This window comes from Chelonus insularis, unplaced genomic scaffold (genome assembly GCF_013357705.1).
Source record: "Chelonus insularis isolate UGA/USDA-ARS -01 unplaced genomic scaffold, ASM1335770v1 contig_116_pilon, whole genome shotgun sequence".
Lineage (NCBI taxonomy): Eukaryota > Metazoa > Arthropoda > Insecta > Hymenoptera > Braconidae > Chelonus > Chelonus insularis.
Genome location: NW_023276357.1, coordinates 1 through 13254, shown reverse-complemented (window position 1 = coordinate 13254; position 13254 = coordinate 1). Strand labels below are relative to the sequence as shown.

Here is a 13254-nt window from a genome sequence, read left to right as displayed (position 1 = left end):
TAAAATTTTCAAGTGTTAAGAAATGTTTTTGAATTTAAGCGTGTTACAAGAAAAAGTGACAGGACTGAGGACGTTACGCGTCACTACCAATGCTTTCCCCTAACATTTCAAATTCTAAAATAAAATGTTATTCTATGGATTTTGTGTACAAGACTGATAGATAAAGAAAGTTTTATGATTAAACTTTTCACAAAAAAGGTTTTTGGTAGTAATAAGAACAAATTACTAGTCAGTGAGATTTTATAGCTAATTATCTACAGCATGACTAGAAAAACTTTTGATAACTATGATCTGCACTTTAGGATCAAAGAAAAATTATTTAGCAATCAATAAAAAAACATTTCTTTTAATTCGAATGATTAGACAATAATTTATGAATAATATTCCAATTTTTAGGTTTTTAAATTTTTTCCTAATATGTTGAATTTTAAACTTGACCTTAAATTCTTGCATGTATAAATACAAAATATGATCAAATAGATTCCTACAATGAACTCTCGAACATCAATCATTTACTCATCCATGAGAAAGTTGATTTTGAAATCTGAATGATTTGCAAATTATCAAGATGGCACAGTTGAGATAACGTGAAAAGAACATTAGATCCGAAAAATTAAATTTGATAGAGGTCAGAAGGATCAATGATATACAGTTGATAATTATGAGCCTTGTACTAACAATTTTATGTTTTCGAAATATCAAAAGTTAATTTGTTATTTAACGACCATGCGATTTAATTTATGAACACATCTAAATGATATAAGATTTTTCTATAACATCTAATCAATAATTATTATTACAAACAATAAAGCAAAAAAGTTAAAATTACAATTGTTTGGAATAATGTAACATTAATGAGTAAGAAATAAACATCAATAGTACACACATTAATTATTTACTCAATACTTTTAAGTTAAGTTTCAATAAATCTTAAAAAATGAAATTTTTATTTTTTAAATTTTTAATATAAATATTTTATTATTTAATGTGTATGAACTAACAAATTACAACCTATGATTCATGCATTTCATTTATATGATCCTCTTCTATATTTTCTCTCAAAAACTAATACTGTTGGTAATTAAAAAAAAATGAATCAATAATTTACAAGTATTATTGAAGAACTTTATCATACTTTCAACACAATTATTGTTCTTGAGAGTTTATAGATAAGACATCAATCTTTGTAGGATGTAATTAAGATTTATATACTAAAATTGTACTAAATTTTTGATCTAATATAATTAAATGAATAATTATCCTAAGTTAACACGCTGAATACTGTTTGTGTAAATTAAAATTCTTTTTACATTAAACAACAGGTTTCTATATTATCTACCTGTTGCTTAAATGATCGGCAAAGTTCGAGTATCTTCGGAATTAAATGCCTCCAGATGAATGATCAAGCAAACTAGTAGACGAACACAATGTATTTAATATATATGTAGTGTCAGTTGTCAGCTCCATATATTTTATTCATTTGTAAACTAGTCAACATGTTTAAATAACAATAATATTTTTTTATAACTTTATCAGTGTATAATTGGTGCCAAGATCATGGTGGTTAATCTAAAACACCGTTTAGTAAATCTAATAATATTTTATTTATTCTTGCCATCTATATATTTATGCTCTTATCTAACCTTACGGAGGTTAAAAGTTTTGAGAAATACAAATAAATTTTTATCAACTTTTCCATAATAAAAACTATAATATCCGTTGTACAGGTATGTGTGCAATTGTGCAAATTCTCTTGAACCACATCTTTTTCTAATTAACATTACGCGATAAAATAATTGTTAAGAGCAAAGTATTTTATACATTATAATAAGAAAATTACCAATCTTATGGTGACCTCATTTTCAAGGCTAAGAAATTTCTTTATTTACGCTTTGTAACTTTACGAACCATTATTAAGTTCACTGTGTACGCAGTAAATCATGTTATTTAAATTATTTGATTGCAGATATTCTAAGCATTTTTTTATTTTAAAAAATGTCTGAAGATAAAATAATTCTTAATCACAAGAAATCATTTAGTTATGGAGATATCGATCCACACCAAAGAATGTCTCAAGATTCAGAGTTTGATGATGGACTTGGAGTACCTGATTCATTAGAAATGGCATCATTAGACGAACCTAATGAAACTGTTAATTCTAACAACAAAATTTCAGATGACAAATTAACCATAGTAAAAACTATACCATTTTCTGCTATTTATTCTCCACCAATTAAAGGTACAGGTAGAAGTTATAATATTTTTATTCCTGGAGAAGCAATCCACGTCAAAATTATAGATAATGAAAGAAATATTACCACTCATCCACTCAATCCAAATTTATATACAATTGAATTACAACATGGACCATTTGTTTGGACTATCAAAAAGCGATACAAACATATACAAAATTTACACAATCAGTTAAAAATATTTAGAGCTAGTTTGAATATACCATTTCCAACAAAAAGCCACAGGGAACGCAGAAATAGTTTAAGGAGTCTTGATGAGAATAAAATAAAACGAAAGTCACGATGTGCTTTGCCAAGGTACTAATAGTACTTATTTTATTTTTATTTTTGATTTTGAAAATAAAATATAAAATATTTTAAAACTTTAATTATGTTTTTTTAAAAGATAAATTTTGTACAGTTAAAAATTCTATAAAGTTTTATAAATTAGTTATTAATTGTATAGAACACTATATTAGTTATTACTACATAAAAAAAAGATTTTTCAATTTTCATTGCAACGCAGTTGTTAAAAAATTTTTTTCAATAACTTGAAACTTGTTATCAAGTTTCTTGTGATATCATTCAAATTATCTTTCGATTGTTTCTTCAAAAAGTTTAGAGTTCAGTTTTATCAAGATTATTTTCTTCAAATATTTTACTTATTTAATATTAAATATTTATTTATGAAATAAATATTATTGCAGATTTCCTAATAAACCAGACTGCTTAGTGTTTTATGAAAATTTTAACCACCGAATAAAAACTTTAGAAGAGTACTTAAGAAATTTACTGCAAATTGAAATCTACAAACGTCATCCAGAAACAATACAATTTCTAGAAGTATCTAGATTATCATTTATCAAAGATCTTGGTGATAAAGGAAAAGAATCTGCAGTTCTTAAAAGAACTGGATCAAGCGCAAATGCAGGATGTATGTTATGTGGACTTGGAGGACTAACATGTGGTTACATGTGTACTTCACTATGTGGAACTTGGCATGTTCGACATCTCGTTGTTAAAGAAACTTTCATACTTTATATGACACCAAAGGATGGAGAAATACAGTCTGTAATTCTGATGGACAATTCATTTGAAGTAAGCTCAGGGATGTATGTAACAGGCTTAAGGCACGGGTTACAGATCATGAATTCTAGTAGGCATATTGTAGTAAAATGTTGGACAAGAAGAAAAGCAAGAGAATGGTTGAGTTTTATTCAAGATACAGCCAATAGTCACGGTAAATAAATTCATTTATTTAACACTTTGTTTATAAAAAACTTTTTGAAAAATTAAATTCAATTATAGAATAAAATTTTCATTATAAAATATCCAGTTAGTAAGAATTTGGAAAAATCATAATTTACACATCTTAGAGATCTTTAATATCTTTAATTAATCTAGAGTAAACATAAATTATAAATTTTTCCATTTTAAGGCTAAAAAATAAATCAGTTAAACTATTACAACATTGAACATTTCTGTTCTAGGAAAATATTTTATCCAAGTAAATCCTCATCGATCATTTGCACCATATCGTACACCAACTCCAGCAAGCTGGTTTGTAGATGGATCAAGTTACATGTCAGCAATAGCAGATGCATTAGAAAATGCTAAAGAAGAGATATTTATTGCTGATTGGTGGCTATCACCAGAAATTTATATGAAACGGCCTATAATTCATGGTAATTATTGGCGACTTGATAAAATTTTACAAAGAAAAGCATTGAGCGGCGTTAAAGTATTTGTAATGATTTATAAAGAAGTAGAATTAGCTCTTGGAATAAATAGTTATTATAGCAAACAAAAATTAGTTTCTGCATGTCCAGAGAATATAAAAGTCTTTCGACATCCTGATCACGCAAGAGTAGGAATTTTCCTTTGGGCACATCACGAGAAAATAGTTGTGGTGGATCAAACAGTAGCATTTGTTGGTGGCATTGATCTCTGTTATGGTCGTTGGGATACAGAAGAGCATAGATTAACTGATTTGGGATCAACACATCAATCAAGTATTTACATTCCTACAAAAGGAAAAATAACGAATACTAGCAGTAAAAGAATCGTTGCTGTCAGAACTGATAAACATGTGATTCTTCCTTTAGCTATTGCAACCAATACAATTTTAATGGCAACAACAGGATGTTTGCCAGTAATTCCAATGCCAGGAAAATGCATATCGTCATCATCACAGCCAGATTTTAGTAGCTCAACTTTATTAATACCATCAAAAGAAACTCAAGTATTTAAATGCAATACACCAGACTCTCAGAAGAAAAATCTAATCAATATGGCTAGAACAACAGTAGATCGAGTTAAACAAAATGTTAAAATCAAAAGGCAAGAACTCATAAATATGGTTTATAATCCGAATGAAATGGATAATAGTAGTGACAGTGAAGATGAAATAGATAATGTAGTAATCAGAGAGCCTGTAGATGTAGAAGGAGTGTTAAAAAATAATGCCGATATTTTATCAGGCCTTCCTGGAGCAGCTAAATTATGGCTTGGGAAGGACTATATGAATCTTATCGTTAAAGATTTTTACGATCTTGAAAGACCATATCATGATCTAGTAGATCGTAGTACAACTCCTAGAATGCCTTGGCATGATATTGGAGTAATGGTTCAAGGTGCAGCAGCACGAGATATTGCTCGGCATTTTATTCAACGATGGAATGCTATTAAAATGGAAAAAGCTAAATTAAATAAAGCTTACCCATTTTTACTGCCAAAATCATATAGAGACTGCTCTAGTAATACACCTTTTATTTCTTCGAAATTAATCCATAATGTTAAGTGCCAAGTTTTGCGATCAGTCAGTTCATGGTCTGCTGGGTTCCTTGAGTCGGATGCTGTGGAAGAAAGTATTCATGAAGCTTACATAGAAGCAATTACTAACTCAGAAAAATTTATTTACATAGAGAATCAATTTTTTATCACTTTGGCAACAATGGAAAGAAGTACTGTAAAAAATAGAATTGGTGAAACTCTTTTAAAAAGAATTTTACGAGCGCATAGAGAAGGTAGTGTATTTAGAGTTTATGTAATAATGCCTTTATTGCCGGGATTTGAAGGTGAAGTTGGTGGTTCAAGTGGTACTGCACTGCATGCAATTACACATTGGAATTATCAGTCAATATCAAGAGGTCGTTGTTCAATACTGAATAGATTAATCGAGTCAGGAGTTGAGAATCCTAGTGAATATATAACATTCCATGGGTTAAGAACCCATTCAATCCTAAATGGTACCATGGTCACGGAGTTAATTTATGTACACAGTAAATTAATGATTGTAGATGATAAAATTGTGATTTGTGGGTCAGCTAATATTAATGATAGAAGTATGATTGCAACACGAGATAGTGAAATAGCTGTGATTATACATGATGAAGAATTTGAAGAAGGAAAAATGAATTCAACTCCTTATCCTTGTGGAAAATTTGTTGGTTCTTTACGAAAGCAACTATTCCGTGAACATTTAGGTCTTTTATGTTATCCTAGAACTATTAATATAGATGATGTGATAGATAAGTCGTTCTATTATGAACTTTGGAAAGCAAGAAGTAAAGACAATACAGAAATATTTGAAAAAGTTTTTAAGTGTATCCCGTCAGATGAAGCTACTGATTTTATTACCTTGAAAAATTATCAAAATTCCATTCCGTTAAGCATATCAGACCCTATTATTGCTCAAGAAATGCTAACAAATGTTAAAGGTCATTTGGTCGACTTACCTTTGGAATTTTTACGCGATGAAGTATTAACGCCTGGCGTCAACACAGTTGAAGGTATGATGCCAACGTCTCTGTGGACATAGTACAGTATTAATTTTATACAAAAAAAATGTATTTTAGTAACAGTTTAAAATGAAATTACTATTTGAAATGATTGAATACTCAATCCCCATATTACAAATATGCAATTGACTTTTAAAGTTTTTACAAAAAAATATATATGTTCTCGTAGATAATGACTTTAATACCAACAACTATTTTTTAACTATTTATATACCTCAATTTTACAATATTTATAAGATAATCTACGTATATGATAACAATTGTTAATGCTACTTATATGGTTATATGTTATTAAGTGGTGACTGGTTAATTTACTATTAAAATCTGTAAATGAGTTAATTTATTGTTAAACAAGCATAAAAAAAAATTAATTTGTTAGTTAATTCATATTAAAATATTTATTATGTATGTAAATAAATCATTTTTTTCTTTAAAACCATTTCGTTAATTTGTTTTTAAATCATTTATAATTCTTACTCAATGTTGTAATATATTTAATGTTATACGTATTTGAATATAAATATTACCAATATAAAGAATGCTTATTGTGTGAAATTGATATAATTTTCAATTTTTAAAATACTTCAAAAATACGTAGACTATCTGTAAATTGCGTTTTTTATTGCGTTTGATAATGAATTTGTACTGTAAAGAGTTTAAAAGATGTTTTTCTTTGAATTGAAAAACCGTCAAGTATTTTACGCAGTATCAATATTCGAATACTTTTGTTGTTGTACAACTGCTCGCGCATGAACAAAATACGCCATCTCTACAACTAAAAAACATGAGAATAAAAAAAAATTGGCAGCAGTGCGAATTAGATTTGGAATAATTCTATTATTTTATATTTTGTTATTAAATACTCTTTTATTAAAGAATATCATTTTGTTCCATAGTAGCCACAAATCCAAATTCGACAATTCTTTTTCGAAGTAACAGCTGCGGTTTAGTGACAATGTAAATTACAGTGTAATTTTAAATATTCTAGTGTAATGAATCCATGGTACCATACTATAAAAGAAAAATAATTATAGTATTTATAAATATGGCCATGATAACGATGTCGTGATTTCGAACGCTGAATTAAGTATTAGTTGTTGAATCATTTTGTATACGAGATTTTGTCAATAAACTAAAAACTTTTTGTATTATTTAATCGGTATAATTCAATATATCTATTTGAGTTTTTTTTAATGAATTTTACGTGTGCATTTATCAGTTCATTTATTCGGTAAATATTGCAAAAATTGTTTTTTAAACTCATATATAACCCTTGTCATCGAACAACTGCAAAAGACAAGTAAAAATAAAAAACAAGTTATACTTATTCCATCAATTTTTCGTAAAGCTTGTCGCAATTCTAGTAAAATTTTACATTCAAAATGGCAGCTACGAGAAGATTGCAAAAGGTAAGTATCCTTATCAATATTTTTCATTATATCCAATTTTACGATAATACAAATAATGAAATGTTATTTACTTTGTTTTTATTATTTTTTAATTTATTAATGATAAATCTATGATTATATTATATTATAAAAACACTTTTATAATCTCCACATTGTTGGCATAATTATTAAGGTTAATATATTGACATACATTCAAAGAATAAAATTAAAAAAGTCAAAAATAAATCGTTTTATTATATAAAATGAGTAGAGATTTATTTATTCCAGGAGTTAAATGAACTAAAAGCATCAGCCATGAAAAACTTTACAAATATTCAAGTAGATGAATCTAATATTCTAAATTGGCAGGGACTGATTTTACCGGTGAGTGACATGTACTTTTAATATTAATCACCAATAAAAAATTATATATACCGTTAAACAAATTAATAAAAAAATTTCACAGGATAATCCACCTTACAATAAAGGCGCATTTCGTATTGAAATCAATTTTCCTGCAGAATACCCTTTTAAACCTCCAAGAATAACATTCAAAACAAAAATATATCATCCAAATGTTGACGAAAAGGGTCAAGTATGTTTACCAATTATTACTGCAGAAAATTGGAAACCCGCTACTAAAACCGATCAAGGTTAGTTTTAATAAAAACAAATGAAATTTTTACTGATAAAAATAACGTTTCAAACTCTATATTTTCAGTCATTCAGGCCTTAATTGCATTAGTAAATGATCCTGAACCGGAGCATCCGTTGAGAGCGGATTTAGCAGAGGAATTTTTAAAAGACAGAAAAAAGTATCTCAAAAATGCAGAAGAATTCACGAAAAAGCATGCGGAAAAAAGACGAGAAACATCAGCAGAATAACGTTGATTTATCGAAACTCACCGCGATGCCTACTATCTGGAAAATTATCGTAATCAAACCGATTGTTTTACAATTTGAATTCGAGACATGTTCCGTGTACAGTATTGGTTGATTAACGATAAAATCATATTAATTATAATATTTATAAGATGAAATAAATAATAATAAACTTTTAAGATTATCATAAAGTATAAGCATATTGTATAAAAACTGCAATTGATATGATAATTGTAGAGTTTCTATAATCCAATGTGTATTAACAACAACGAGGTATATCGTAAATTGTGACTACTATTAACCTTATACAAAAAAATATAGATGTGCTTTACCAACATCATATATTTAACTATCTGATTTTATTTTATTTTTTAATATTGAAATCAATTGTAAAAATAGGAAAATAGTTTTGAACAATTAATGAAATCATAAGCTTTAGGCGCGAAAAATGTGTTGATTTGATTTGAAAATAGGCTTATATAAAAGTTATGTTAAATGTGGTGTGCCAAACAGTAAAAATATCACTATACCAAAGATAAATTAAAAAATTTCAAATTTAAAATTTTTATTGGACACATTTTTATATAGCTTAGCTTGATTTATAGCTTCATTTGTCTTTCTAAAACAACATCACTGCTCTTCTATAGAAATAAACAGACAATTAATATAAGTATAAATATTCAATACATTTTATTAATTGAAAAATACTGTCTATAAATAGATAAAAAAATTTTTTAAAAATACATTTAATCAATAATATATAAAATATAAAAACATTTGATATTTGAAAAAAATTATTCGTCGATTAGTTGACACAGTTTATCGCATGAAAAATCATCAAAGTTATTTTTCAAGACTATTTCTTCTTTTTTAATAAGACTAAAGAGCTTTTGAAATGGTGTATATCGAATCAAACTTTCTTTATTGCCAATAATTATTAACTTGTTTTTGGCACGTGTCAAAGCAACATTGAGTCGTGTATGATCTTCCAGAATTTCATATTCACGTTTTTGGGAATAGAAGTCTTTCACATCATTTTTCGTACATGAAAGCAATATCACACTTTTATCACGTCCTTGATACTGATCTACAGTATTAATTTCAACTTGTTTTTTGACTAAACGTTTTAGTAAATTAACTTGATGTGTAAACGGTGCTATAATACCAATATCATCTGTTTTAACACCAACTTGTATCAATACATTTAACAGTCGCATTACTATTCCAGCTTCAAAATAATTAGTACAATGACTAGTGTCATTGTGAGGAATAGTTTCAAAATTAATTTTTAAATTCAAATTGCGCAATTCTTGTGTATTCAAAACCACAATTGCATGCTCTAAATCATTTATTAATGCTTTCTTTACCCATTCCTCGCAAGACTCTAGAATCTAAACAGACAATAAAAAAACTATTATTTTTGAGATCAATGATAAGAAGTTTGTAAATTAAAATAGTTAATAATTGTTACTTTTGTATTTGTGAATTGTAATATTGCATTTGATATTTTATCATTCCCCATTAAAAGTTCTCCTTTATAAGTCAAATCATTTGCCAGATCCATAATTGGTTTATTCATTCGATATTGTTGTTTTAAAACTCGTGTATTATTTTTACTGTCAAGTCTGCTAAACATATCTTCACTCATACCTAAATTTCTACAAAACATAAATAAATATTAATAAATAATGCCTATTTTATTTATTGCATTTTTAACAGCTTTACATACGACATAATACTCCTTGCAGCAACATTGAAGAACTAAATTAGTAGATCGTCGATAAAAAAAAAAATTATTCAACTTATAAACTAACTACTTACCGCGCCTCCTTAGATTTAACGACAGCTGAAAGTTGATCAGGATCTCCAACTATAACATATTTTTCTGCATTAAATAATGGACGAATAATTATTGGTTGTAATATTTGTGTACATTCATCGATAACGCAATAATCGAAAATTCGTCTTGATAAAAGTGGGTGATTTGAGCCTAAACATGTGACTCCAACAATTTTCTAAAAAACCAAAATAAAATTATTAACAACAAATTAATAAACAGATATTATATGATCTTTAACTTACAATTTTGTTGTATTTAGATTCCAATATTTCTGGTGTTTTACACTGTTTAAGTAAATTTTCATCAGAATATTCATGTAAAAGTGGATGTATTCGATTCTTTGAACCTAAACGTAAAAAATTTAGTCCTTTATTACGTAATTTAAGTAAAATATTATCAACAGCGATATGAGTATGTGCAGAAATTAATACAGAATATCCTAAAGTACTATAAAGTTCAATTAATGCAACAAGTGTTTGAGTTTTTCCTGTCCCAGGCATTCCTTTAATCATAACATAATCCTTAGTTTGTACAGCAGCTCTTAGAGCTTCTTGCTGATATTTATTAAGCCGTTCCATTATAATTTTGGCTTTTTTAGTTTTTAAACTTTCAGGAATCTCATCAGAAAATTGAGCAGGTATTTTATCAATAATCATTTCTCTTAACCTTTTAGTAATATTATTATCCGCTAATAAAGTAGCGACAGTACCAAGAAGTTGATATGGCATAGTCAATGGAGCAACAGCATCAATATGATAATATGTCTGTGTACTGAATTTAGTAATATTCTTCTTTAATGAAACTGTTATTGAATCTTTAGTTATTGCAATTACTTTTCCTGTAATAATATTAATTCTTGTACAAGTATTTATCATAATATAATCTTCAATAGCAAACACATCGTTAAAATTCTTTACAGGAGGCTTTATTTTTAAATCTTTTATTGAAGCACGTAAAAATGTATGATGAAATTCATTCTTTTCTTGCTGTACAGGTCCGTCAATTTTCAAATAACTTAAACAAGTACGTTGAGTTTCTCTTACTACAGGTTTTTGAGACCAAATAATTCGATTCCCTTCTAGACTCTTATTATGGGCATATTCTATCTGTAACATAGAAATCCATTGCACTACATATTCAATATGAGCATGAGTGAGATGTGCTAAAGCTTCTTTGAGAACTTTATTATAATGATGATCTTCTTGAAACTCTAGCTTAGCTTCTTTTGCATAAACACAACAAATAGTGTTGAATGGACACCTTTTACAACCTGCAGCGTGATTTATTGGTTCTGGTAATTCTGGTAATGTCCAAACTTTAACTTTATCCTTTATGCCTATTAAATTTTTTTCTACCTTATACGGGTCTCTTGATAAATAATAAGCTAAACTATTTCGTAAAAGAATTAAATCTCTTGCTTCATGTCTTGTGCTTTTGATTTCTCGCATTTGATTTTCTTTTATGTAAAGTAAAAGTCCTGAATTCAATTTATATCCTAAACTTTCCATCATCATACAATATAAATGTAATTGACCCTTATGTTCATGAGAGAATATTGCTCGTCCAGTTTTTATTTCGAGAGGTAATACTCTACGTGCGCATTTATTAAGACTTACTTCTACAGTGACATCAACTTTACCTTTTACTCCCAACGAAGGAAGCCAAACATCTTCCTCTATATCTCTGATACATTCAATTTTGCCTTGAAAGTTTTCATCTTGGCCTTCAGGATAAATTCCTAAGACATACCGTTTTAAAAATTGAAATACTTTTAACACATATTCATCAACCATTTCTTTAATTGCTTTTATAGTAAGATTTGAAGTATATAAAATTTGTATTATATGTGGATACTGTAATATCGTTTCAAGAAGTTTCCATAAGCTCTCTAAATCGTATATTTCCATTTTAAGTGCCGTTTGAAGAAACTCGTGCACTATAATACCACATGTCATGACTGCATCAGTAGCAGGAATGTTGGGAAGAGAATTAATTCCACTGTACTTTTGCAATAAGACACCTTTACGTTCACAAAATATTCCTTGGACTACTGTTGTACCTGCTACTAGTTCATCTGGTTGAGAAACAATCATTCCAAAATCATTATTTACCACAAATTCATCAACAAGTTTTTTTGCTTTAATTACAACTAAATCTCCCACTTTAATTCTTACATCTCTCCTGTAATGAATAAATAAAAATAAATATAAATATTATAGTTTAAAAAAATGTAATATCAATATTTAAAAAATTAATTAAGTATGGAAACATTGGCTCACCAACTTCCAGAACATGCAACTGTAGCACAACTAAAAGAATTTACACTTTCTACAGTAAGTCGAGTCTCTAATCGTTGCTTTTGTATATCAATAATTTTACATCTAGTAAATTCATGAAGATCCAAACCATCTTTTTCATCTTCCCAATCATCGCAATTAAAGTCAAAATTATTTTCGTATTGAATTTCTCCTGCACTTATTCTGGAATTCCCATGATTAGTATCTTTTTCATTTCCATTTAATATTTGACTTGTTCCTGAGCAATTCAAAGATGAAATCTTTTGTTGATTTGAGAGAATACTATCACCATGACCTGAATCAATTATAATTGTTTCTTCATTATCATTATTTTCTGAGAATTGAGATAACAATTCATTCATTAAAGTTTCATCATTTACATCAAAATGTTCATTGCTTTCATTCAATATATTTTTATTGTCATCACTGACATTGTTTTCTGATTTAATTATATTACTCGAATATCCATCATCTTTATCATTATTACTGATTAAATCAATGCAACTATTTTCATGAGAAGACATGTTTAAATCAATTTTTCGAATTTTATGATTAGATTTGTCATATTCACAGTCAATGGGATTTCTTTGCCGTTTATTCATGTTATTTTAATTTTTATTCGAAAAAGTTTCAAGCAAATCACACGTCTGTAATAACAGATTTTATTTTACAATATCACTAAATGATTAAAATAACTTTTTTTTAAGAAGTTATTTTTTTAATAAAATTTATTGTCAAAAGAATAATTGAGATTAAAAACTCGATAAATACTTGTATAAAAGTAAACTAAAATTTGTGTGCATAAATGACAAAATA

The 13254-nt window shown here is 27.6% G+C and overlaps 4 protein-coding genes across 13 annotated transcripts in view; 2 read left to right on the top strand and 2 right to left on the bottom strand.

Moving 5' to 3' along the window:
* Positions 1 to 5060, bottom strand: part of LOC118075158 (mucin-3A-like) — a 30664-nt gene extending 25604 nt beyond the window's left edge. For all 9 annotated transcript variants that reach the window (XM_035096859.1, XM_035077702.1, XM_035096878.1 and 6 more), the window contains exon 1: positions 4951 to 5060. The gene's annotated coding sequence lies outside the window, so the exon portion shown is untranslated. The remainder of the gene's footprint in view (positions 1 to 4950) is intronic.
* Positions 1417 to 6353, top strand: Pld (Phospholipase D). The gene is made up of 4 exons (XM_035077755.1): positions 1417 to 1727; positions 1967 to 2549; positions 2939 to 3471; positions 3722 to 6353. The coding sequence occupies exons 2-4, from the start codon at positions 1996 to 1998 to the stop codon at positions 6049 to 6051; spliced, it is 3417 nt and encodes a 1138-aa protein (XP_034933646.1). The 5' UTR covers positions 1417 to 1727; positions 1967 to 1995; the 3' UTR covers positions 6052 to 6353.
* A 490-nt stretch (positions 6354 to 6843) lies between these two features.
* On the top strand, positions 6844 to 8684 carry Ubc10 (ubiquitin conjugating enzyme 10). The gene is made up of 4 exons (XM_035077767.1): positions 6844 to 7440; positions 7708 to 7803; positions 7886 to 8072; positions 8141 to 8684. The coding sequence occupies exons 1-4, from the start codon at positions 7414 to 7416 to the stop codon at positions 8302 to 8304; spliced, it is 474 nt and encodes a 157-aa protein (XP_034933658.1). The 5' UTR covers positions 6844 to 7413; the 3' UTR covers positions 8305 to 8684.
* Positions 8685 to 9035: 351 nt separating this feature from the next.
* Dna2 (DNA replication helicase/nuclease 2) lies at positions 9036 to 13248 on the bottom strand. Of its 2 annotated transcripts, XM_035077740.1 has the most exons (6): positions 12421 to 13248; positions 10384 to 12322; positions 10123 to 10316; positions 10031 to 10042; positions 9773 to 9959; positions 9036 to 9692 (listed from the first exon to the last, which is right to left on the bottom strand). In XM_035077740.1, exons 1-6 carry the CDS (start codon positions 13038 to 13040, stop codon positions 9096 to 9098), a joined length of 3549 nt encoding a protein of 1182 aa, XP_034933631.1. In that variant the 5' UTR covers positions 13041 to 13248; the 3' UTR covers positions 9036 to 9095. The 2 variants fall into 2 exon arrangements, with proteins under 2 accessions (XP_034933631.1, XP_034933639.1); XM_035077748.1 differs by lacking the exon at positions 9036 to 9692 and having other exon boundaries at positions 9818 to 9959; positions 10031 to 10062.
* Between the last annotated feature and the right edge of the window lie 6 nt (positions 13249 to 13254).

What these genes read in the sequence shown, in the direction of transcription:
- Dna2 (XM_035077740.1), bottom strand. Translation starts at nt 13,040, where the DNA reads ATGAATAAACGGCAAAGAAATCCCATTGACTGTGAATATGACAAATCT. An exon ending in AATCTAAATACAACAAAATT is followed by an intron (nt 10,317 to 10,383) that starts GTAAGTTAAAGA and finishes TTGGTTTTTTAG; the next exon opens with AAAATTGTTGGAGTCACATG. An exon ending in TACAATTCACAAATACAAAA is followed by an intron (nt 9,693 to 9,772) that starts GTAACAATTATT and finishes TTGTCTGTTTAG; the next exon opens with ATTCTAGAGTCTTGCGAGGA.
- Ubc10 (XM_035077767.1), top strand. Translation starts at nt 7,414, where the DNA reads ATGGCAGCTACGAGAAGATTGCAAAAG. An exon ending in CTACGAGAAGATTGCAAAAG is followed by an intron (nt 7,441 to 7,707) that starts GTAAGTATCCTT and finishes TATTTATTCCAG; the next exon opens with GAGTTAAATGAACTAAAAGC. An exon ending in CGCTACTAAAACCGATCAAG is followed by an intron (nt 8,073 to 8,140) that starts GTTAGTTTTAAT and finishes CTATATTTTCAG; the next exon opens with TCATTCAGGCCTTAATTGCA.
- Pld (XM_035077755.1), top strand. Translation starts at nt 1,996, where the DNA reads ATGTCTGAAGATAAAATAATTCTTAATCACAAGAAATCATTTAGTTAT. An exon ending in TCACGATGTGCTTTGCCAAG is followed by an intron (nt 2,550 to 2,938) that starts GTACTAATAGTA and finishes ATATTATTGCAG; the next exon opens with ATTTCCTAATAAACCAGACT. An exon ending in AGATACAGCCAATAGTCACG is followed by an intron (nt 3,472 to 3,721) that starts GTAAATAAATTC and finishes TTTCTGTTCTAG; the next exon opens with GAAAATATTTTATCCAAGTA.